The sequence below is a fragment of the Bombus pascuorum genome, chromosome 5 (assembly GCF_905332965.1).
Source record: "Bombus pascuorum chromosome 5, iyBomPasc1.1, whole genome shotgun sequence".
In the NCBI taxonomy this organism is placed as follows: domain Eukaryota; kingdom Metazoa; phylum Arthropoda; class Insecta; order Hymenoptera; family Apidae; genus Bombus; species Bombus pascuorum.
The window spans coordinates 16773931-16799751 of NC_083492.1; the positions used below are offsets into that span (position 1 = coordinate 16773931).

Below are 25821 nucleotides of genomic sequence, written 5' to 3' on the forward strand. Positions count from 1 at the left end.
CACAACTGCGAAGATAACCGTTCGTTCGTAAGGAAAATTGCTTTCTATTGAGATTCAAAATTCGTTCGCCGTTTGCGCGACTTATTATTGGTGGCGAGGTTCGCGCCGTTGGTAAAGGAGAAAGGAGAAAAAGAGGAATTACCATCCGAATTCAGTGGGGCAACGGTAGTAGCTTAGCTCGATGGGCGGCGATCCGACCAAGCGATTTATTAACCGGCGAACGAATGCGAAATCAATCCCCGGCGTCTCGTCGCATCGCGTGTACCACCGATATGTCGGGTTTTGTGCTGCTTCGCGATCGAGGCGTGGCCCGTAAAACCCGCCTGAGAAACGACCGATCTCTCGAGTCGCCGACGAGGTAATAAACGATTATTTATCGGTAGGCGTGTTTCGCGGCTCGACCGAGGGAGATCGATTGAGTCGTTGCCTTTCGTATCGTTTAACGAACCCTATCCGCGCCTCGACATTCCCCGCGAACCAGATCCCGAGGTTATGAATTTTATATCGCGCCGCTTTATACCCGCGTACGCATCGTCGATCGAGAGAACAGATGTCGCCCAGACGATTCTTCTTTTTCACTGTGCGAAAGATATTACGATCGTTCGATTTATCGAGGGGTTGATTCGTTATTATATTTCGTTTGGATGGAATTAATTCATGGGGTGCGATTGGATTTGATAGGAGTGTGATGATTTGGCTGGCAGGTTTTCGTTAATTGTAAGCATTTAATAAATTCCTTTCGTTCGATATATATATATGTAATGTCATAAATCTCGGGGTAATTCAGGTGATCGATTCTGAAGTCTGAAAATCGAGTTTATTGTGTAAATAGTTAAGTTCTGTGCAATGTCTACCTGAAAATCGAGAATCGATTTTCAACGTCCTGAGCTACCGATCTTTCTCCGTCAATCTTCAATATTTTAAATAATTATTCTGCGATCTTGTCTATCTCTGATGTTGCTCTCTGTCTGTCCATTTGGAAAATCAGTGTCTCTCAAAATGGTTGTCCGTAAAATAAAAGAAAGTCACTCTGTCCGTGAAACAAAGAGAGTTGTGCTGTCCGTAAACAGAGAGAGTCCCTATCACACGTGAACTCTATGGAGTTTACATACGCAGGTGTTTGAGGAAGGATTTTTATAAATTTTAACGTAGAAGAAATATTAATTTTCAAGTTGACAGTTTTATGTATTTTATAACGTAAAGCAGAAACGTATGTTAACTAAAAGGTATGTTTGACAGTAGAGTGCCGATCGAGTCTTTCCTAAGTCAGAAATTCCTTTGTTTCCCCATGTAAAAGTCCACAAAGACGAATTTAGACGACGCACAATTTCAATAGCGAATGTAGAAATAAAATACAGGAGTAAATATGTATATAATTGTGCCATGGAATGAAATATCATGAAATGATTTCAGTCAAATAGACAGAAATTCTTTCGCCTATTTATATTTTCATCGTTATGTCACTTCGAATACCAATCTTCTTAACAAGCTAACAAATGTCCAGAGATAAATACAATTTGAATTAAAATTTCAATTAAGACAATAAAATAATCGTATCGTACAATGACGGTGCACGGTATGTAACGTAGTCGAACAGATCTTCAAATGCATCTTTCACAACGATTAACCATATGTCCATAACCAGAGGCGGCTAATCGCTGATCCGGGCAGGCGAAAACCATCAAAGCTCCGCGGCGGCGAACAGTGGCGAACAATGATCCCTGGCCGGGATTGTAAAATCAGCGCGAAATTGGCGCGGTTCGAGCGATTTGACATCGTCTATTCTAACGATTGGCGCAGCGTGTGCCATTTCGATGTGGCTTACACGGGGCCTGGTCCACTGTCATGCAAAACCGCGACACAAATCTCGAATCCCCGATTCGATTGCCATTCATCGAGAAATGGGGATGGTGACTGTGGCCTGGCGGGACGCGAAATCGAATCGAGTCGAATCGATGTTTCCAGCCGCACTCCTCCGATGCAAATGCATCGATCCAGCCTTTTCTTTCTCTTTTCTTCCTCCCCTTTTCTATTCTCCATGCCTTCTCACTCGCGCTTTATCTCTTTCTCTGTCGATCATTCGGTTTTTTCTTTTCTAACTACCTTCTCTGTCGGTGAATCCTATCCGTGTCTGTCTACCCATACGCCACTTAGCCTATCCACAGCACAGAAGGTCGTGAAAAGGAAAAAAAAAAAGGGAGGTCGATGTTCGAGCAGGTAACGCGCACGCTTACGACCGATGCCGTACGAGGATCCTGCTGACGGTATGAATAATTTCTAATCGGCCGTTAACGTTCTCCCCCGACGGTAATTCGACACGTATTTTCTGCGTACCAGGGCTGGATCGAACGGTTGTTCGATTCCATTCGGTGACATTTTACCTTTCTACACCACCGTTGCTCTTTTGTGGATCGACTGGTGAATTTTGATTATTCGTCGAGTTATCGAGTCTAGACCAAGTTGGAACTATGTTCGGTCGAGGTTGGAAAAGCGACGTGTTGCGGAAATAAAATCTACTGGTAGCGTTTGACATTTTATGGATTTTCTTCGATAAAATAGTTTGTTACGTGTTGCGTATAATTCTATGAACCCGGTAGATGTAGAATTATAGATATAGTTGATAGACAATGTAGGGGACGAAATTAAAAACGTTATTAGTAGAAACATATTATATTCTTTTCTGATTTGAGAAAAGTATGTATGCGAACGTGAAATTATAGAACACAAATTAAGATTACGCGTGTACAATTTTACTAGCAGATTTACATACATATAGATTCGTACGATGCTATGCTTGTGCTTATGTATCGTAGCATGTTTATGTATTTTTTAATAATTGAATATCTTTACTAGGTATACTAGACGTTTTTACAGTTAATCGATACTTTCGCTGAAGTCTTTCTATCCTACTATATTAGAAGAAATATACCCAATATTTTCCTTACCTTCATCAAGATTGATGCTAATGCTTTTACTACTTATAACTAATACTTATATTGTTAATACCCTTTTAAAATTATTACAATTACTTACAGTAGCAAACATATAAATAGGGAACGTTCGTATACTAAATTTCATTAAATTAATCAATTTCGGTAAAAGTACACAGAATGCATATAATATACAAAATATGAAAAGTAAAATACCTGTCTATTGAAAAAATAAAACAAACCTCTATCTAGATATTTTCGTAATTCTATTCACGAGAATTCATACATATATCCTGTAACTATAAAGAAACTCCAACTTCTCTTTCAACAACCCCTCTCCATAGACCAATGCTCGATATACGTTATATACAATGTACGTTACACCTGCTCTACATTTATCCACAAACAGATCGAGTCCACGTTCACGCAATTAAAATCCGGTTTACCGGACAAAGAGGGTGACGAAAGGAGGAAGGTGTTCCCCATTCGGTTAACAACGAGGCAACGGGGGCGATAAAAACGGGGAACGAAGAAGGAGGACGAAGCTCCGGCAATCGCCTTGGCCGCGCACGAATGGGGCAAGGACGGAGATTTAGTTTCGTCTAACAGGGCAACAATAAATTCGTCGTGCTGTTAATAAATCCCATTGCCGGTGAGACGAGAGATCCCGAAGCCGGTGTACAAAAGCGCGGATGAACGAGAGGATACAGAGGGCGGCCCCTTTGCAGCATTTATTGTAGGAAGCCAGCTTAAGCATTGTTACCTGCTGCTACTGGCATTGTCACTCCCTCTACTATTCCACGTTTTCCTCCTCTAGCGTCTGCACCCTCTGTGTCTCTTTCCTCTTCCTTCACCATTTTTTCGATTTCGAAAAAGTCTGCTCTATTGTCGACGAACCATGTCGAGAAATTTGCTAGGAATAAAGTCACAGGTCGGTTTCCATGGATGCGAGTGTTTGACATCGCGTGAGAATGTTTAAGATGTTGACTGAGTCGATGTATATCGAAGGGTGCTATCGAGAACGAAAAGCAGTATGGATGATTCTTTGACTTTTCAAGCGTCAGTCATTGATCGTGATGTATTCAAAGTTTTTAGGATTCTTGCGGTATTTAGGAGTTTCAAGATGTTTGATGGTTTCGGTGAAAAATTAATTAATCGTGAAAAATTTGATTTCTATTTCATACGATGATAATTTCTATAAAGTTTTTTTTTTATTTTACAATTAATTCTTATTGAGAATTATAAGTAAATTATTCTGGCGTGGTACTATATCGTGTATGATAGGTGATGATTATCGTATGTTTGATTCTAGCTGAATCTAATGTGTTTCTATAAAGTAGCATTTAAAGACACGTTTGGTACATTTCAAGGCACTATAAAAATAGAAATTATGCAGAATATTTCAACGTTTGGATTTGCACACGGTGGTTGGAAATATAAGACAACAGGAATTACACAAAAATTTACACTTAAGACATTCGCAGCTGAGAAATCTACCATAGTTACATAAACTATTTATCTCATAAAAGATATAATTTAGAAAACACGAAGCTGGTACCCCGCTGGGATAGCCACCCACATGCTATATTTATTTTATTTTATTTTTTTTATTTACCAATGAGATATAACACTTTACCAAATGTCCTTCAGGACAAATTGTAAAAACCAAAATAAAATTAAAAAAAAAAAAAACTATTTATCTCTCGATACGTTCAAATATACAACTTTCGTACTAAAAGGTTCCAACGAAACCTATGACGGTGTCTAAGAATTCCATATCGAGCGAGTCTTTTTTAAAATCAAACCAGAAACACCAAGAATTAATCGTTGGAACGCGTTCGGGCGTGGTTTCCATGCGAGGGCACCGTTTCATGGACTGACACCTGCCCTCTCGACGTGACACGAATCGCCTTTTCACTCTGTTCAATTTCTCTGAACTACCTGCGTGCGTAGTCTTACCTTCTTCTCGTCCTTTCTTTCTCGAACATCCCCGAGCCACATGTTTTCCACGCGTTTTCGTCCGAGCAACAAAGAGAGCATAGAAGGCATCAGGTTTCATTGAGAGTTGTTGGTCGTACGAAACGAGTCTATGGGTAGAAATAGCCTAATGGCCTGAAAATCCAAGTCCACGTGTATTCCGGATGCCATTGGTCAGACCGCTGGGCGCCTTTAATCTTCCCTCACATTTTTGGCGGGAACCAACGCCATTCAGTCGACCGAGTCGATTATTAACCTCTCGATGGAGCAAAGGTATTCCTATATTCCACGAAAACGTTAAGAGATTGTAGAAACGAGAATGCTTTTCAGTTCTCTCAGACATTGATATTTATATTAGTTATATCAAATTATATAATTTACGTTCGAAAAGTGTCTTCCGTTTACAACGACGCATCTTTATACAAACATGAAACCTAATCTGTCGAACGTTGTGATCATTATGTTGATAGAACAAAATGGATCATACGTAATTCGATAAAATAATGTAAAACAGAAAATATTGTGCATCCATTATTATCCCTTATAAAACGAAAGAAACTTTTCGGACGACGTAATATTATATTTATATAAAGTTACAACTGACTGAAAAAATTGTTGAATCGTTGAATTGAATTTTCGATATTTATCGATCGAACATAATTTCTATTGAAAACAATTTATTCCGAGAAGAGTTCACCTAATATATAAGGAATGTTAAAGATACACGAAAAAAGTATGAGTCTCTGATTATTATAATAATAGAGATAGTCAAAGATTACAGAACTTTTTAAAATATCGAAAGAATGAAATACCGACAATCTTTTCTATATTTACCCTATCACAAGAAGAAAGGAAACTTTGATATCTCTAACGTTAATTTACAATGTCGCTATATCGGTCTCGTAAAGTACACACAAGTTCAAATCGACCCATATGACGAGTAAAATTAGCAATCCCACGAGTGAACGAGTCGACCGATCCTCCCAGCAAATAAGATTAGAAAAGCGAAAAAATAGGAGGAAGAGAAAAAAGATCGACGCAGGGGTCGAGGCGGGGAGCCACAAAGAGCCGCTGCAAAAGAGAAGACTTTACCGGGTCGTTGCACGCTTTTCCGCAAGGATCGAAGCAGATAAGAGATCTACGAGAATATAACCTACCCTTTGTGGCGAGTCGAGCGACCGTGCTCCTGCTTATGCTCCCGTCCCACGATTTAAAGTTACACGTACGCGCGAAACGTATGTACGCTCGGGATAATCCGATCGCGAGCTCATTGTTGCGGATCGGCTCGACGCCCACCGTTCTCCGCGCAAAACTTTACCGAGCACGTCTCGCTTTCTCTCTGTCCCAACCTTCTTTTTTCTCTTCTCTTCCTCGCGGTTTAATCGGTAGCCATCCGCTCCCGGGGTTAACATTCAAAGTTTTTCGATCGTAATCCCGTTACTTCCGCGGATGTGAGCTCGGTCGATTCGCGATACGTCGTTTCGAGCGTTATTCTCGAGGGTAAATTAAGCATGAATGGTATTTCTCTGCGATGGAATCGGCGGCTGAAGATTCTGTCTTTTCTTAAAGTTACAATATCCTATCTATCATTGTAGCTATCATTGAAACTGAAGAAACTGAAATGTTACTTTATTTGTGGCTGTCTTTGATTTTTCTCGTTTACAACTTTACGTAAAAGGTAGAAGAGTACGGGCAAGTTTAGATATTGTAAGATATCTTAAAACATATGAAAAAGTACTAGACATTTTAACTAATGCGGGCAGACTTTATGATATAAATATAAAAAATATAGAATATAGTATAAAGTATAACTGGACAGAAAGATATAGCAATTATTACGCGATACAATAACCACCCTCTTTTACCAAGCTACTCACGTTCAAACCGAAATAGCTCTCAAAAACCAATCTCCATTTCATCCCAACTACCACAAGAACCTCTCTCGATCTACCCTCTCTTCGGAACACTTCACGAAAAACTTCTTACCAGGACTCTCCTTCAACCAGCCTCCCCATAGCTTCGAATTACTAGAAGAACCAATACATATCCCTATTCCGAAAGAATAATGGACCAGAGTGTACTATGTTCGTATAGAACGTTCCTTTTCCTAAGCGATCTTCCTAATCTGGAAGATGGGCCGATAACGTCAGTCAATTGGCGATCGACTGACTCGGTTTGACTCTCACCCCGCCCTTCTTTTTCGCTCGTGCACAACCCTCGCCGCTTCCTCTTTTGTGGGAAAAAATGTAGCCAAACAATCGGATAGCAGACGGCCTGTTCATTGTGTCGGGACTAAATGACAGTAGAGAAGATCCTTCAGAGCGTAGAGCGCCGCGATGCGGATCTCTCGGTGGCTTCGACTTCCTTTCTTCGGGCGTAATGAGATGTCCCGAGATGCGTCGTGCAACACACACGTATACGTGGTACAGTATATATGTAGTAAATGCGTTGTACTGCACACACGTTCAAACACACGCATACAATGCACCACATATACATAGTATGGTGTATATGTAAATGCGTCTTGCACTCACGTTCAAACACACACGCGTACGACGCATCACGTATACGTAGCTGTGTTTATATGCGAGTCTACGTGTGTATAGGCGCGTACGCGTGTATAGAATACAGAGAGACGTTACATAGGTGGGATAGAAATACAGAAGCACCCTCTGAATCGGATTTTCCTCCGATGCAGGGGAAAAAATAGGAGATGTACGTGGACGGTAAACGCGGTGAAAGCGCCGCCGGGACGTTTTGTTGTCGTGCACCGGTTCGCGTTCTACGGTTTTCCGCGTTCGGCGTCGCATCGACTAGGATAGGCCGGGGAAAAGCGCGGAGAAGCAGCCTTGGTCCGAAACACCATTTGCTGCCTGCCATTTGCATTTTCGTTCGCTTCGCCGTACAGACGAAATAAGAGGAAGGGAGCAAGAGATATAGTGTACTGGGCTTGAATATTTTCGGAATCGGTATTGTGCGTGGAAAAAAATTGGCATTTTCAATTCGAAGCGCAGCCACTCTTGTTGTATTTATTTTTAGCGTTCCCTGCTGAAACGCAACTGATTCGTTGCAGCAGATTTTCAGACCATGTTTTAGGAAGATCGTCCTGTTCCACCGATCGTTCAGAAATCTCGTGGGATCTGCTTGATTGCTGGAATTTTTGCGAATTCGGATAGATTAATGAGAACGTGAAAGATTGGCTGGTATTTAGAACGTTATTCGAGCAAAGAAAATGCAGTTTTTATTTATCGAGAGTAAGAAGAAGAGTGCTGAAAATGGTAATTTTTAATGTTCAGTAGCTCGAAGATATTGTTCTTTATTCTTACGAAGACCACAATTAACATATATATATATAAATATAAATCACACAATGAAGATACAATACTTTGTCAATCTATGATCGTTCGAATAGAACAAGGAAGTCCGAAATATAATTACGTTATAATAAAAGACAATTATAAATGGTTATAATATGATAAACTATAATTACAATTACATTCCAGTACGTCCGTTGGATCATTTCTTAAGCAAATTACAATTTACAATCCGTTTAAATCTTTACGAGATAGGCATCGCTTAAATTGACCTTGATAAAACACCATCGTCATACTATATCTAATTTTTCTGTAAAACTTACAATCTCTTGAACAAGTTTCTCAAATCGTTTCAAGGAATATCGGTCGCTACATTCGAATACAAAAGAAATTGGCGCTTGAATTTTTCTGTCATTTCCATCTTGTCGCAAAATGAGCATTATCACGATTCTCGAGAGATATCCTCTTCGACTCTAGCAGCTGGACAAAGAATACGCGAACAGGAGCAAGGAGCCGCGAGAAACCAGAACGAAAAGGTGGCTAGAAATAGCCGCGACGATTCGATAATATCGTAAGCGGATCTTGTCGGATACGAGCTTAATTTCGCTCGAGAATCCGGATCGTCGAAAGTCTGTAGCCACACAAAAAGGACGGACACACCACGACCGACGTTTTACGTATTACGTAGCCGAGTGACCGACGAAGAGAAGCCATCCCACGAGTCCCGAATTCGGCTTATCCAGGATTTCTTTCTTGGTTCGCGCGTGTTCGCCTTTCCACGATACATCTGCACACGAACAGATGTGAATTTCCCTATCTTCCAGAACTAACAACGCATAGAGAGCTATTATTTGAGGAAGATATATCTTTTCTCCTTTCCTCCTCGGACGTTTGACAATCAGTTCAAAAGCATATAGGGCAACCGCGAAACAGTATTTGCACATACAGTGATAAAGAAAATTACAAATTGACACGCTATTGATTTTACGAATTTTGTACTAAAAATTGTTTACTATACTCGTATTTATTCTATGATATATACGTATTATATTTATTCGTTGCTCTTATTAAAATAATCATCTACCTGGTAAAATGAAGATGTCCTTTTATATTTCTTATTTTATAATCTTCCTTTTGGTCGCCGCTGTACCCTTATTTTCCGCTGAAGCATTTCTTTTGTCAGATTTTACATTTCGACCTGCTCCAACTAACCATTCGATACAACAGTACAAGTGTATTTCAGCGCACACAGTGAGGTTTTTCGACCGAAAATTCGATGGACTGGGAACTGGATGGATGCCGTATAGCGCGGCATACACAAATGTGGAATTCTTCTCGAGTAGGCAGCACACGTCAGCGCCGTAAGGTGTCACAACTCGTGGGGGTGGGCGCGAAGGGGGTCGAAAGAAAGGAAGCCCGACGACGACGTGAAAAGAGAGAGCGAGAAAGGAGGTTATAAGGAAGGGATGGTGGAAGAATCGAAGAGAAGAGAGACGAGAATTTATCCACGAACGTCGCCTCCGTGCAACCCGCGATTTATTTGCCTGGGCTAAAAGCTTGAGAGCCGTCGTGTATTCCGCGCTGGGAATACCAACCGGCGGTGTATTCTGTATTCGTGTCGTCGTATTCTCATCCATCAATTCCACGTATCACGAAAGAGTGCGGCCGACGACGAAGAAGAAGAAGAGAGGCTACGCTGGCTGGTGCGCGGCTCCAGGGGCGGCAGAGTCGAAGATTTTTTTCCTCATTGTTGGCGTGGTTGTCGTCGTCGTCGCCGCCATTCGTCTGGTTTATTCGCCGCTGCATTGTGTTTCTCGCGGATGCAAGCACGGCCCTTTTCTTCGCGTACCGTGCCGCGAAAATAGGTGAACTTGCCTCCCTCTCTCTCTCTTCTTTCTTCGTCTTCCCGCCCCTCGGCAACCTCTTCCTCGACCGCCTCCTCTGCTTTCACCAAGCTCGTCGAAACGCGACATCGAGGAAAATGGAACCGATAAGGGGAAAGATCCTTGCTTAGACCCAGGCTGTGCTCGTTAACCCGTTAAAAATCAGATTTTTATTTGACTGTCTGATAAATGGAAGTAATAATGCGTTATTGGCTTGTTGGACTGAATTAAAAGAATGCGTGAATTTTTGCGAACTTATAGGTTCTTGAAGATCCGTATTTAGACTTCAAAATGTATTGTAGGATTGAAATAATCTGCACAGTATTCTCTCCGTAGATCACAGAAACCTTTAAATAAACGTCTTTGATACATAATCCATCAGACTAAGCGAACTATACCTGTGCGTTTTCATTGGAAACGGATGAGACCACACTGTAGCAAGCATTGTATCGAACACAAAGTAATCGGACAATAAACAGAAGCAAAAATATACATTGAATCCGCAATGGTCTCGGTAAACAACGATCTCGTTCACCGAAACCACGGAATATTCTCATAACCCTTCGAATTCTTTTCAATACTCCAAGCCGGCCAGCTAAATCTCTCTTACCAATTCAACATTTTACCTAAACATAACAACGTACTTCTAAACTCTGAAAAGACAAGGTATCATCCCTATCATCCACCCATTTTCAATTCTGTTGCGAAAAAGAAGAGAAAAAGAAGCAAAAACGAACCGATGCTCGTTCGTTGGAAAACCAGCAACCATTATGCGGAATTAATCGAACAGACAGCGAAGAATGGCGACAGCTTCTCTTCCGGTTGATCGAGTCGCTTTAACGACGCCTCTTGTCCGATATAATGGCGAAGAAAAACACGCGAACCTCCGTCCCTTGACTACCGGGAAGCGGATAGAACCTTTTGTAGGTGCAAATTCACATGTAAGTAGGTGACAGAACGATCCTAACGGATCTGGGGCTACCGTCGGACGCTTTTAAAGGGTTTAAGCGCAAGCATTAGCCGGTCATTAGCCCTCCTGTTCGCCTTTGTTCCAGCTTAATGCGTACATGCCACCGCTTCCGGGATTTGTCGCTTGACTGTTATTAATTATTTGAAGCGGGTCACGATCCCTGGAACACCTGTAGGCCACGAACCAACCAGGCCACACAATCGCCTTTGAAGGGACAATCGAGTGATTTTCGACGAACAATATGACGCGGATGTTCGGACTTTCGTGTTACATTGCGTCGATGTCCGAGGTTCGTGACTGAAGATGATCCTGAATAACGTACAATGAAACTGAGGAGGTTTCATCATTCAGACTTTAGTCACGTTCCAGGATGAGGTTACCTGAAACTTGAGAGTGGAACTCGTATAATTTTTCTGAATAATTTCATAGATTTATGGAAATATCTGTTCAGTTTTGGAAACTCATGATATTTTTGTAAAATGTACGGATAACGACATTATTTTTCATTCTGATCTAGTCTCGAATGGTTCGAAAGCCAAAGTCAGTCCAAGTTTTCCATTGGATTATCACATTAGCTCCTGTAATTGGTAAATATTCCAAAAAGGAAAGAAATTGTAAGAATCTCAAGCATCACACAGTAGCCAAAGCCGTAATCCTTAAACATTAACCTCCAATTTTCTACTATCCTATTAAACCAATATGTTCATCCTAATTCACAAACGACGAGATTCCTCGCACCTCGATCATCGTCATCCTCTTCCTACTGTGCTGTTTGTAAAAGGCAGAGAAGCGGCACATTTTTATTAAATCGTCAGAGACAAGTTATTCATTGGTCGGAAAGGAGCAAAAGGAGGAAACAAGCGAGCCACAGGGCGAGCAATACGGCAAAAAGGACGGCACGCTGCGCGTCGACAATTCGCCGTGACCTTTTGGACGAGCTAAGTTTTACCAGCGGCCGTCTATTGTTCCATTGTGCTTATCTCTCACGTCACCTGCTGCTCTGCCAAAGAAAAAGACAATACCGTAAAAGACAAGGCCAACTTCCCAGTATCAGTGCCGATCCTAAGATCAGCCGACGACTAGACCAAAGCTGGAAGTTACTTCCGGTTAAGCAGGCCTAACAGTCCGTTTCATCTTCTTAACTTCGGTATTCAAAAGTTCCTTAATAAAATTTCTCTCGTTTTCGTTAAACACTGTCTCTCTCTCCAACAATCAGTTCTGCTTAAAGAGATTGGAGTCTTGCCTGCTGGAAGGTCTGGTGGCCGTCTTTTGTCCTCGCAGTAGGCTGTCGTTTGTAATCCGACTATCACCGCAAAACTGCAGGATTCGCTGGAGACAATGTAACAGTTGTTCCCACCTACGGATCGTTTCGACAATTGGTGGAACTTCCGAGGGACACGCTCGATGATCCTCGGCCTGGACACGACTGGTGGCTCAAAGATGTTGGAGGTATTTTAGCTGGTGGCCTATTGCTTATTCTAAGTTCGGAATAAAAAGGATGCTTGGCAGTTGTATTGTTGAATGTTCTTGTCTCCCTTCTTAATAAATGGAGTTGACATTGTAGGAGGAAGAGAAAGTTTTACTCGGGTAAACGGGATGAGCTATGGTATTCTTGGTATTTCTGAGTCTAGTTTTAAGGAAACTGACGCGTTCTAAGTGGGAATAATAGGGGATAATTGATATGTTTGCTCGGAGCAGACAGGTTGCGATTTGTAACAGGTTTGACATCGAGCTTAACTTCCTGTGGCTTATAGTGTGAAACGTGTGCCTAACGGTTCTTCCATATTCAATAACCAGCGTTCGTTTAACGTGTATTTATTGAATAATTTTTCTGCTATCCTTCCTATAAGTCTAAATTTACTTTCTACAATATTCTAAATTAGATATATCTAAAATCATTCATCAATCTTAAAGCGAGGAAAATACATTCTCCGATCTTCGTCAAGGATCTCTTCTTTCTTTCGAAGTTTCTTTCGTTTTATAAGGAAATAACGAATGCACAACATTTTCCGTTTTATATTATTTTACCGAATTACGTGTGATCCATTTCGTTATATCAAAATAAAGATCACAACGTTCGACAGATTAGATTTCATGTTTGTATAAAGACGTGTCTGTAAAGGAAAAACACTTTCCCCACAACCTAATAATTATAGTATATTTCTAATATTCATTCGTTATGTACACTTTAATATACAAATTCATCTCCCGCAAATTTCACATATATATCTATTTTCAAAGTTGTTGGTCGACCTTAAGACAACGAAATCACGTCGATTTTTATCAATTTCCATCGAACACTTTCTCTCCAAGAATCCTTATCCTGATTAAATTATGTTCTTTAACCGTACTCAGCCGTACCGTTGATAAGATCCATCCTCTGCAATGATCACGAACGATCATCCGTCGACAAGTTGAATTTCAGTGGAGCGCGGACAATTTGGAGAGGCTGCGGTCTGGCGCGATTTGCCCGAAAGTTATTATCGCCTCTCGTCGTATCGGCGTGTACAGCGTGAGATTTACACTTGGGGCGTTATTCAACGATGGTGGATCCCGAAGGGAAAGGTCCCTGATTCACAGCCGAGACCCCTCCGGTTTCTCGAGGGTGGTGGCCCCTCTCGAAACAAAACATATTGTCCGAATTTAATTGTGGATGGGGTGCATTAGATATTCATACGTTACATGTTCCACGACGCGTACAACAATATCGGCGCGACCCTGAACCGTGTACGGGGAGTCAGCACGTGCTACGCCGCAGAGGGGAAATAAATCTTCCTCGTGATAAACACTGGCGCGAATCACGAGTCTCTTCATCCTCGTGATTTTGCCTCGATTGTTTAGCAGGATATTAGGATTTTTTCAATTGATTCCATCCTAAGAGCGGGTAATAGGATGCTTGTTAAAAGGTTTTAGAAGGTAGCTAGATCGCGGAAGAATCCTTAGTAACATTCCGTTAATTTTGTAGGAAAATAGTAGGATTTTTTGGATCAGTCTGAAATTCGTGATGTGTTGGATAGTACAGTTGGATTTGAGAAATGTTTATCAAAGTTATTTATACAAAAAGGAATGTGACGAGAATGGAATGTTTATTGCTCTCTTTCGAAGTACAAAAGTAAGTATGTTTGAAACATTTTATTGAATCTTTAAACATTAATATATAACTTTAGTAGTATTTTGCAAGTCGATGAAGAACTATCTTTAAACATAAAAGGATTCTATTTCGTGTGTTCCAGCGAAAAAAACATTAGTTCGAAGCAGACACGGTTTAGAAGTAAAATCATTCGCTCAACATCAGAAAGTTCAATTTTCCAAGAAATTTATCGAACGTTTTCTGTACGTGACTCGATCGTTTCTAAAGAAGAAAAAAGCAGAAATGAAATTCGCTTGTTCACCGGGCTCAATTATATTCTCGCGCGGACAAATCAATGACTACCGCTAATGTTGTTCCTAACAACGAACCGTGCAACAATTTTCCACGGAAATTACGGGCAAATTATGTTTTACACGCGAAAAGAGTGGAACGAGCACGCTGTTGCTCCTACAAAACTGTTCATTGGCTGAGTCACGCGACTCATCGCGTTTAATGCGGCGAAATCCGCGATGAACTGGTTCCCGGATCGAATATAATTTCTGTTTACGAGATCGCTCGGATCATCGAGTTGAACGAACGTCGATCGTACAGAAAATGACCAGTGTCGATGAAATTATCAGATTAGCGAGCAGAATGGGGTCTCGAAACACGTTGGTCCCCTCTTTTCGTCGCTTCTCACCCTCTCGCGCCACTTGGGAATAAACAAGAGGCGATCGATGGACGCGAGGGATGGCGGAATCGAGTGTCTATAGAGAAAACGGACGGTCTATAAATTCTTTTGTAATCGACGCCACTTCGCGCCGTCAGTTAGGAACCTTTTCACTGCTATGTGGAAACGATGAAATCGCTTGATTGTGCCTGCCTGTCACGAGGACGATCTGGCCATTCGTTACTCCACTGCGGATTTCGTTTGAGATCCTCGAATTGACCAGCTTTTATTCGAAACGTTCTATGCTTGTTAAAAATATTCTCTTAAATAGCGACCATGGAGTAATTAAATGTATATCGTAAATTATTAATCGTGTCAATCGATCAATTTTCTTTCCATATCTCATCCTACATTTCACTTCGACGTGAAATCGCCTGCCAAATACGTATTCCCAAAATATGTGACGTAATAACAGTCTGAGAAAAATTAAGCGCACAGGTTTCATCGGTAAGGATGTCGTATCGATGTAAGTAATTTTCTGTCCATATTTTACCTAAAAGTTACACACTCTCGAAGCAACCACCTCGAATTTACCCATTTACACGCAAAAGCACGTATCTACCCTTCATCGCGCGGGCCAAATATTCCCCTGCGACAGAAATAACAGCAAAGGAAGAATTAATCGCACGTCGCAGATTCTCGATTCGTAAAGATGTCATGCAGGTAATAATTTTCTATTAATGTTTCACTTATGAGCTACAGACTCTGAAAAAACAATCACCCTAAATGCTATTTCCCCTGGAAACCACGAGCTCGTTCTTCGTAACACGTGCCAAATACCGGAGTTTCCGCCAACTATCGCTACTCGTGGCTCACCTATCGACATCGTGCCGGTGCGCACCGGGGGTGAAGTGCGTGGAAACCCCCCGCTATCCGGCCGTTTAAAAGAGCAAAACGCCGTAAGCTACCATTTTGTAGGAGAGTGGGCCGCCTCGTAGATCCAAGTATAATGTCCTCCCCTTTAGTCGAAGCGAGAGAAACACAGCTAAGAAAGGAAAGAGCCACTTATATACAGGGCTGCCGCCAGAACGAGGTTTACCGGGCCAACCAAGGGGGTGGTGGGGCTGGTGTTGCTAAGAGAGGGAAAGGAACACGGTGAGTGGTATCGAAGAGAGAAGTCACCTTCTTATTTCTATTCTCAGCAGCGTTCTTTCGAATTCGACTTGGCAATACCAACGGCCACCATCTCGAAATCGTCCCACCTTCTTCCACCATGTCCCCACCACGCATGGGCTGGATCGGTTGGTACCCGTGGTCGGTGCTCGTGGAGGTGGTGGCGGTAGCTACTTTACCTGACTCCACGTTCTAACTCGCCCCTCGATTTCTCCTCCCTCTCTCTCTTTCCCTTTCTCTCTCTCTCTCTCTCTCTTTTTCAACGTGTCTCGGTCTTCCTACGAAGACCTTTCTCTGTTTCTTGCAAAGGTTTGACCCACCCATCCCTTAGGACGCTACACGCAGCATTACGCGGTCGGAAACAGGTCGGACTCCATTATTACGTAGATGAAAAATTATTGTTGAAACGTTTAGTGATACTTACAGGTGAGATTTGGCGGGTTATGGAGAAAGATTTTATGCATCGATGTTTATGTCCATTTTCTTCGATTTGTTTGATTTTTACGAGGAAAACTAAAAAAGTATCTACGTAACATTATTTCCTGAACTGTGGCGAAATCGAATACGAAGTACATATCGATCTACTCCGAATGTCGTTTTACTCTGTATAACCCATTGCTACAAATGGAACAAATCTCTGTGTCCTTCTCCTCGTTTCTATAGTTCCATTCGCGAAAGCTGATTCCTTGAACTCCGCTCGTAGAAAAATATGAACTCTCTTAAACATTCGTGCTCTTCCAACAACCCTTCATAAAAGATATAACTTAGAAAAAAACGAAGCTGGCACCCCGCTGGGGGTAGCCGCCCACATGCTATATTATTTTTTTTTTTATTTATATTTTTTTTTTCTTCACCAACAAGATATAACACTTTACCAAATGTCCGCAAGGACAAATTGTAAAATAACCAAAATAAAATAAAAAAAAAAAAAAAAAATCTTCCAACAACCCTATCACCTGTAACCGCCGCCGAAAAGCATCAACTTCCCAAACCCGAATTTCCCGGCCTTACCACAAACTTCACCCCTACAAAAAAACATTTACTCCATAGTAGCGAAAATTTTTATAGAAAAAGACGGGTGACCAGCGGTTTGGGAAAGAAATTTCGCGTGGCTGTTGCGAGGTCCTGGAAAGAAAGGCGAGAAACAAGGAGAATGCGACAGGGTGAGTCGCCGAGGTAAACGAGGAGAGAAAATTGAAGTCACGGAAGAGGAGTGCGAAGTGGTTAATGGAGGGGACGATGGATGAACGCAGGACGGTTCGTTATCGACGACCTCGAAGGTTTTGACCAATCAAAGGGCTCAGCGATACCACGATCATCTTGTTTGGACCGCCCATGATCTCGTGCCATTGGATACTGCGCTGTTTCCCGTTTAGACCTTGCTGGTGGGGAAAGACTGGCGCGCGGAGTTCGTGGATCGTCGGCAGGAGTCGAGACGTGCGTGCACATTCCCAAAACTATCGTCCGCGGAGGCAGATTGAGCGTCGTGCACGTCGTGATCGTCCTCGTGCGTCGCTACCGAACGCGACTAGCCGTTTCTCGAACACGGTTCCCGTGCATTTTACGCGACCGACGCTTGCTCACGATTGTTTTGTTCGCGAAGGATGTCGTTGGACCGTGTCCAGTGTCGCGACGCGAATATCTGATCGGTAAACGGGAAGGAAAAGTGTTGAACCGTGTAGCATAGTGATATTGAGACTCGAGTGGATGGCCTGACATGACAGTGTAGTGACTTACTTTTGCTTCTTTGTTGTTGATTTCCGTTGCTGATATATTTCCTTTGGAAACTAGACGAGACGAGAGTCTCAACCACGGCAGCAAAATTGAGCTGGACTTGCACCAACGGGCCGCCGGCCACTTTATGAGGTGAGTTTCTTCTTACAAAGTGATTATATCGTACGTTTGACGAGAGTGGAAGGATGATCGAAGCACCGTAAAGGGAGTTTTTAAGTTCGTTTGAATTTGAATATCGTACGTATCGATAGCGATATCGGTTTCAGTCGGAATTACAATTGAAGCGTAGATTGAAAACTTCGTTAGCTGTTTGTGAATAGAAGGAATTTATTAAATACGAGGATGAATGTATAGATGGCTTCTTGTATCCTAACGAATTAATTAATTTTCAATAGGTAATTATTACCAACTGCAGTCCGTCTTCTACATTTTTATCAAAGATTATTATCAAACCAGATTACGGAATTATTTTACTATCGCAAATTACAAAACGAATCTCCCACAATCTTCGTTTAAATATAATTTGCATTGCTTTGACTGGGAACGTTTGCTCAAAGTACAATGCAAAGCAAACAACATTGACGATCAATATTCGATCACGCAAATACAAGCTGTATCACTTAATACGCGTAACGAGCTTGAAGAATATCTTCAGCAAAGTGAACGATAAGAACGAACCAAACGAACTGCGCCGTGTAAACAATCTGTTTGTCAATAGAATCACCTTTGCCTGCCACATATTCAAATATCCGACGGCTGTCGTGGCTCTCGATACGCTTGAAACCACTTTACCCTCCGTTAGAATTCAAATCGACTTTTCCACGATAATTTTCACCCGTTTCTATTCCGAGTATCCGCGAGAGGCCACTTCATAAACGCACTTTCGTTTTTACGCGATGAAGACGGAGCCGGCTCGAGGCAATAAATCGCCGCGTGCACACTATCGTTGTCCGTTGCCTAAACATTCAATTAGCACTTCCTAATCCCCCGTCGCAGCTTGTCAACAGCCATTACTTCCAGCATCTTGTCTCTCTCCGTTGAACCACCCCGGAGCACCCTTGGGGCCTCTCTACGGCAACCACGCTGCTTCGTTTCACCCCCGTTTCTCGCCACACCCCCCTACCGCCGAACGTCTCTAACCAACGTATCTATTAATCCGGCCTGAATGACACTCGAGGGTGGCCCCGGACCCGAGGGTGATTCTAACCCTACAAAATCGTAACTACCGCCCCCGGGGTTAACTCCCTCAACCACTACAGTTTTTTTTTTTTTTTTTTTTTCTTAATGAATGCTCAAGGAGATCCGCGTAATTGTGTTAGTTCGAGAGGAGAGAACACGTTAAGGGAAAATGAGAGAGAGAAAGAGAGATTTTGATGCCGACTGTAAGAGGGTTTTGGTAAGGAAAGAGAGAAAAGGATAAGAGGGAGAACACACACCCTGAACGAAGGGTGACATTTAGGGTAAAAAGACGGGAGGAGAGGCAACAACGCGGCGAGATTGGTTAATGGCTTTGATACGAGAAAAGGATAAGATTAATTTGCTTATGAATCAAAGAGCAAACGAATAAGCAATTACCGGGACCGTGAGGAGTGGCTGCACGAGTGCCCTCGCTTGCTTCTTCTGCGTGTCGCTGCTGCACAATTAAAATCCACGAATACCGTTGGAATCCGTGTACGTAGGGCTTCATGCGCGCATGTGTTTGTCTTTGGTGCGGTTGGTTTTACTTCCTGAAGTTGTTATACCTGTGACGAGTGTAAATTTTATTGTGTTCAAGTAACTGTATTAACTAACAGTTTTTTGGTTTGACCGATCATACACTCGTACAATGTAATAGGATAACGAAGAATATAGAAAGTTATTACGAATAGAAGGGTACATCCGGTGGAATGATTTACGATACTTGTGATTACTTTCAATAACTTTGATTTTATATTGACGTAATTATTAATGAGGTGTTCATTAATTAAGATACATGGTATACAAGGTTTGTGGTATATTTTCTAGTCGAATAAGTAATTGAATCATTATGAAATTTGTTTTCTAAATATAAAAAGTACAGAATTCTTCTAGAGCAATTATAATTATCGGACCAATTGTAACTATAATTAAAATCTAGTACTAAAACTTCCGTCGCAATTCATTCAGTTCGTCGTAACTTTATCTTACAGGTTTCTCTTCTAAGAAGCTCCTCGGTATACACATAATTTCTATTGTTTCTTAAATCTTTTATGCGAAGGAACATTGTCTCTTTTGCATACTGTTCCTTTTTGGAATTTTTGTTTTGCGACCGGTTGTGAAAGGTGGATGTTTGTGAGTTTGGTCAAGTAACTTGTTGCGTCGGGATGAATGAAACGATGATTGATGTAACGAGTCTGTCAATTTGGAAGGTTATTCAGCACTTTCTTAATGAGTTTAATCTCCTTCTGACAGGCTGCGACGTTAGGATTCGCGGCTCCTTAGTGTCGGTAAAAAGAAAATTGTCAGTGAGTCATTTGAAAGATTGTTTGCTACTCTCGTGGCGATACTAATTTCGCTGATAGCTCGTACAATTCGAAATTTATGTCCAAAGGCGCAAAAAGAAAAAAAAAAAAAGAGAAAAAGGGAAGAATGAGTACAGGGTAGTAAATTGCATCAGAGAAGACTGATATGTTCATCGTTCAAAATTACATTACACGCCGTGTGTTATTCAAATAATTTTACAAACTTCGTAACGTTAGAAAGTTGCACTCAGATTTAATTTAACGCGCAAAAAGGCAGTATTTATGCTTTCTTCGTTACCGGTTTAAAACTACCTCGCGTTTTTAATCTTTTCTTCAAAACGAGTTTTGAGTAATCTCTCGTCACAAACTACATGAAACGTATTCAAAAGAAATCCTCAAATTTATCCGAACAGCAAAAAGGACAACTTTTCGGTCCTTTTAAACCACGTCCCACTTCAAACCCTGTTATTCGTTTCAAAAATACCACCAATTTATTTCGAATTTCAACCGAGTTTATCGCAAACTTTGTAACATTCAAAAGAAACACTCAAATTACTGTTATTCAATAACATCAAATGTTTTAAAGAAACACTTCCTCCCATCGACTCTCTCAAATCTCTCTAATCCATACATTCTATTCTATTCTATTCTGTTCATTAATAAACATCGCTAATTTCTAACCACTTCGACCGAGACACCAGCAATTTTCTTCTCAAACCAAATTTCATCTGATTTTATAAATAACTCATAAACGCCACAACATTCAAGTCGTCGATGTTTACTAACGTTAAACACACCCAGAACAACAGCTTCTTTCATTAAACCTTTTCAAAATTACTTACTTCAAACTTCAACTAATCTGCAATCTGTAAACTCCATGACATCTAACGAATTTCCCAAACTCATTCGAACGTCCAGAGATACAACTTCACCCGACAAATCTTCCAAACTGCCCCTAATCACTCATCGCTTGAAACCTTCCTGTAACACTACAAATTTACTCTTGAATACAAATTCCTAGAAACTCTATCACTCTCCATAAACCTTCCTCATCAAACGAACCATCTCTAGGAACCATCTTTCCACCAGAGATGTGTCCTAAACAACTCAGTGAGAGACTCTAAATGGCCAAAATAACGTCGCGCAGATCGTAAATCACCGAGAGTAGCCAAGGTTCGTCTCCGACGGTGCACGTCCGGGTCCTTTCGAGACAATAGACACGCAGTGTCACGCACTTGTATAAATGTGTGTGTGTGTTTGTGTGTGTGTACATGGAGACAGAAACGTGGAGGAGTTCCTGGAGGTCTGGTCGGTCAGTCGGACTGTTGGTCGTTGTGGCTGTTTTCGCGTGGGCGTGTCCCCCTATTAACGTGGTCGCTGGGCTTACTAATTGGTGGCTGCGTTTAATTACAGAGCCGGCGGCAACATGTGCGACGGCTCGTTCACCGAGACCCTGCGCGGTATGCAGGGCATGTCGGGTACGTCGCCACCCGGTGGAGCGGGGGTCGGCCCCATGGGGGTTGGCCTCGGCAGCCCTCTTGGGCCGACCGCGAAGAAGGCGCAGGTGGAACACATTAAGAGGCCGATGAACGCATTCATGGTATGGTCACGATTACAACGACGGAAGATCGCGCAGGAGAACCCGAAGATGCACAACTCGGAGATATCCAAGAGGCTCGGTGAGTGCAGAAATTTTGTATTCTGATTTTTCTACGAGTCGTTACGTTCTAAGACTTCCGTTCGTGATTGTTAGGATACCTGCTAATTTTATAAAAAATTTAGTATCTTTGATTTGAATTATGTAAGCAACGGTTACATGTTCGTAATTACGTATTCGTTTCGAGTTAAAGAATATTTAGTTTGAAAGAAATGTATAATGTATAATTGAAATGTATAATTTATTTGAATTAGAAAATTCAGTGAAGTCTGTGACAGTTTTCGTCTAATTTGTGGAATCGTTTATAGAACACACTACGGGATCAAACAAAGTTCTATTAGACTAAAAATATTAACTTATCAAATATACGAAAATTTTCGTGGATAATCGTATCTCGTTCTCGATCTGGAATAATTCGAGCAAACAAATTCGTGTCGACGTAAGCATATATTATGATTCTCATTATGCGAAAACCAACTGCTATATGTATACGAACCCCTTACCTCTGTCTCGCGAATGTAATTAGTGAAACTGAAGGTGCCACTGTGTGAAAAGACATTCAAAAACTACCACTCCTTTTACTGGAAAAAAAAAAAGGAGAGAAACTTCGAAAAAGAACTTGAATAAAAATCAGACAACCAAACAACTGTCTATTACTGCAACATACTCGCATTCTACGGTCTAAACGATCAAACTATATTGTAATTTCTCCAGGATATATGCACACACATATACATATTTACAGTTTTCACCAAATACAAGGCCGCGAGAACGACATCTTCTTCAGCATTCGTTCCTTTGAAAATCGGTTGATCGCGGTCGGTTCGGCCAAGTCTCGACACACGCTCGAATTATTCGTTGCTGGCTGTACAGAGAGAAAACGCGAGAGAGGGACAGAGAAGGATAAGCGTAGGATGGAGGGCGGCGAAGCCGTGAGGGAAAAGAAAAGGAGATAAAGAGGAACGGGGACGAAGGTATTCCGGTTGGTATTTCCGTTAAATACCCGGGAATCGACAAAGCCTGTTCCCGCAGCTACCCCTCGAAGCTTCTTTATCCGTCATTTTCTTCCTCGCCTTGGATCTTCTACCCCCGGTTTCTCTCCGGCGTTCCCCCGGCGACGACGAATAAGGGAAGTGCCTGCTCCTCGGCAAAAATGATGCGCGCACGCTCGAACCACCTCCCTCTGCCGCGGGATTCCACCCTCTCCGTTTTCTCTACCTCTCTCTGTATCCTCTTCCTCGACCATTTCGAGTCTCCTCTCTCTTTTTCTCCTTCCATCCCTCACTCCCACCCCCCTTTTCTCTTCTCCAGCTTACACCCTTTGTCGAAGCGACACTTTTTCGTCGCTCTTTTACCGCCATATCCCTGGCACCGCGCGCATTTCTACTTGATATACAACTCTCTGCTACCCCGTACTCACCGCCCCTCCACCCGTCAGTTCCTCGTAGCTGGCTTGTCGGAGCATTTGCAAATTTCATCCTACAACCACCCTCTTGTACCCTTCCACCTCCGTTTCCACGACCCTGCGTCTCCTTCTTCGGCCCGGCTTGTCCTCTTTCCACTGTACCATTCACTTTTCCTCCTTCTTCTCTTCGTATGCCGTACTAGAAGTCGACAAAAGATTCGAGGAACCGATGTACTCCGTGGAGGGAAAGGCTGTGGTTCGGTCGCTGGAATCTCGCGTGGAATGTTGCCGTGATCCACTTTCCTCCTCCAGCTTTCTCGCGGTTTCCGGGGAAAATGTTAACTCGCGAGCTGACTTGCTAACGCCTCAGGGGTGCAGCGATTTCGACGGTTCATGACGCGAATGTATGTCGCGGATGAGTGGATTTCGATCGTGGTGCGAAGGAGATTGTTCTCCAGCTAAATTTTTGACTACTTTTCGTCGAGGTTAAACGCAATTCTCACTGTTCGATGGTCAGAAATTTGGAATCTCTTTTTAGAATTTTATCTAGCTATACTTTTAATTCTGTAGACAGATTTAAGAAACGGAGAAGACATTAATTCTTTCCGCTCGTAAATGTCGTAGTGTGTTCTTTGATGTTCTTTTAAGGTTCTCTATATGCAGGTAGGTTTAATCGAATCATTTACTAATTAATAATGCAGCGTTTGTCCAAGTTTCGAATTTATTAAATTATCAAAATTCTCTACTACAATAAAAATAGTGTAATTTGTACTTAAATTGTTTATTTATTGCGTGACAAGCAAATTTTCCATTTGCAAAACACTCTATTCTCCGCCGCAATTGAGTAAATCGATTGGTGTAATACAAAGCGAAAAATAAGGGATGCAACGAGGAGACGCGCGAAGTGGTCAGTTATTTACTCGTTGCCATAAGCGCGTTCGAACGCGAAAGCAGTGCCGCAGTTGACCAACCGTTTAGGTGGCTGCGGCTTGCAACGGAGTGCAAACTTTTTAGTTGCCCAACTAACTAGTTGAATGCACACGCGGTTTCATACACATACACACACACATACACACGCTCTCTCTCTTTCTCTCTATTCTCGAACCAACTGAACAGTTAACCAACTAAAAGTTGATGGTGTTTGCCAAGCCTGAGCAAACGCGCGTCCTCGTCCAACGCCTGGAAATAGCTTCTAAATGGAAATTTCGATTCGAGATAAAAATCAACTTTCTTGCTCAGCAAAAAGATTCGATATGGGATTTTATCATTGCGTTAGATTATCGTCGATATTCTTGTGGATTATAAAATAAGAGTCTTATTACTTGCAACCGTTGCTACAAATATAAGTTGGGAAAGATTAAATTTGTTTGAAAGACGTTGTTAAAAATGTACGTGGATACCGATAGAGACAGCTCTTTGTAGAAAATCGAGCACGGCGATATGTAAACGTTGAAACTCGGAATGAAGAAACTTATAAATACAAATATGAATTTATGTACAAAGATGCAGAACACCTATGTGTTAGAACAGCAATGATATCATTTAATAAATATCTTTTGAATCTAATAATATTTAATAACTATAACGATTCGTAAATGGTAAACCAAATAGAAATTTAATACTGGAACTACCGATAGTTAACACGAAGTTGTTTCCACCAAAACCAGTCACAGTGGCTGGTCTTTAAAAAATAGGTAATAATAGAATATTTTTATATTTATTGATTTATTACTTCCTTATAAAAGGAATTCAATATTATGTAGAACATTTTTGGTATGATTAATCCATCCGAGACCATGATCCCTAAACGAGGGTTGGCACATTTATGAAATTGTAGAACTAGTCATCTTGACTGGTGTGGTATTTCTAGCGTTAGCATCTAGCAATCTAGCGATCGATCCGGAATTTTCCTGATAACTGATATCATCGTATCGAATGATACGCAGTAAAAATTTGAAAAACGTGTGGCAAGTTGTACAAAACGAGGAAACTGATTAATCGAGGTTCGATAAACAGATTGCAGGACCCTTTTACACTTTGACAAGTACCAGTCATTTCGAGTGGTATTGGCATAAGTAGCCTTGACACAAAATTATTTTGAGTTTGAATACATAAAAAACAAAACAAAATTCATTATATTATTCTTTTAGTTATCGTCGCGGAAGTCATTACACCATTGCGGAGAAAATATACAATGAAGTAGGAATTTTAAAATAAAATTGTAAAACCAATCAATTTGACTGAAAATGTATAACGTCGAAACATTGGTCAATTCCATTTAATATCTTATCATATTCCGATATGCTTCAGCAAAAAGAAAATTAAATAGAAAATGACAACTTCTCGCAATTTATCATAACCGTATCGCCACAGTTGTTATTCGATTTCAATAAGAAGAGAGCCAAAGTAAAGCAAGATTTAAAACACCAAATAATCATCCCATAAACGCAGCTTCAAACTATCAGCATTCGCCAAGTGGACGGATTTAATCAAATCCTAGGACTCGCGACGAAACGCCATCCGCATCTCTGCGAAGAACCAATGAAACGCGACGTTCG

The 25821-nt window shown here is 41.5% G+C and overlaps 1 protein-coding gene across 2 annotated transcripts in view; it reads left to right on the forward strand.

The window, feature by feature from the left end:
• Positions 1 to 25821, forward strand: part of LOC132906952 (transcription factor Sox-19b) — a 70828-nt gene that overhangs the window by 18175 nt on the left and 26832 nt on the right. For both annotated transcript variants that reach the window (XM_060959635.1, XM_060959634.1), the window contains 2 exons: positions 17056 to 17853; positions 21615 to 21880. In XM_060959635.1, coding sequence (XP_060815618.1) covers positions 17849 to 17853; positions 21615 to 21880 — 271 coding nt within the window. In that variant the 5' untranslated portion in view covers positions 17056 to 17848. The remainder of the gene's footprint in view (positions 1 to 17055; positions 17854 to 21614; positions 21881 to 25821) is intronic.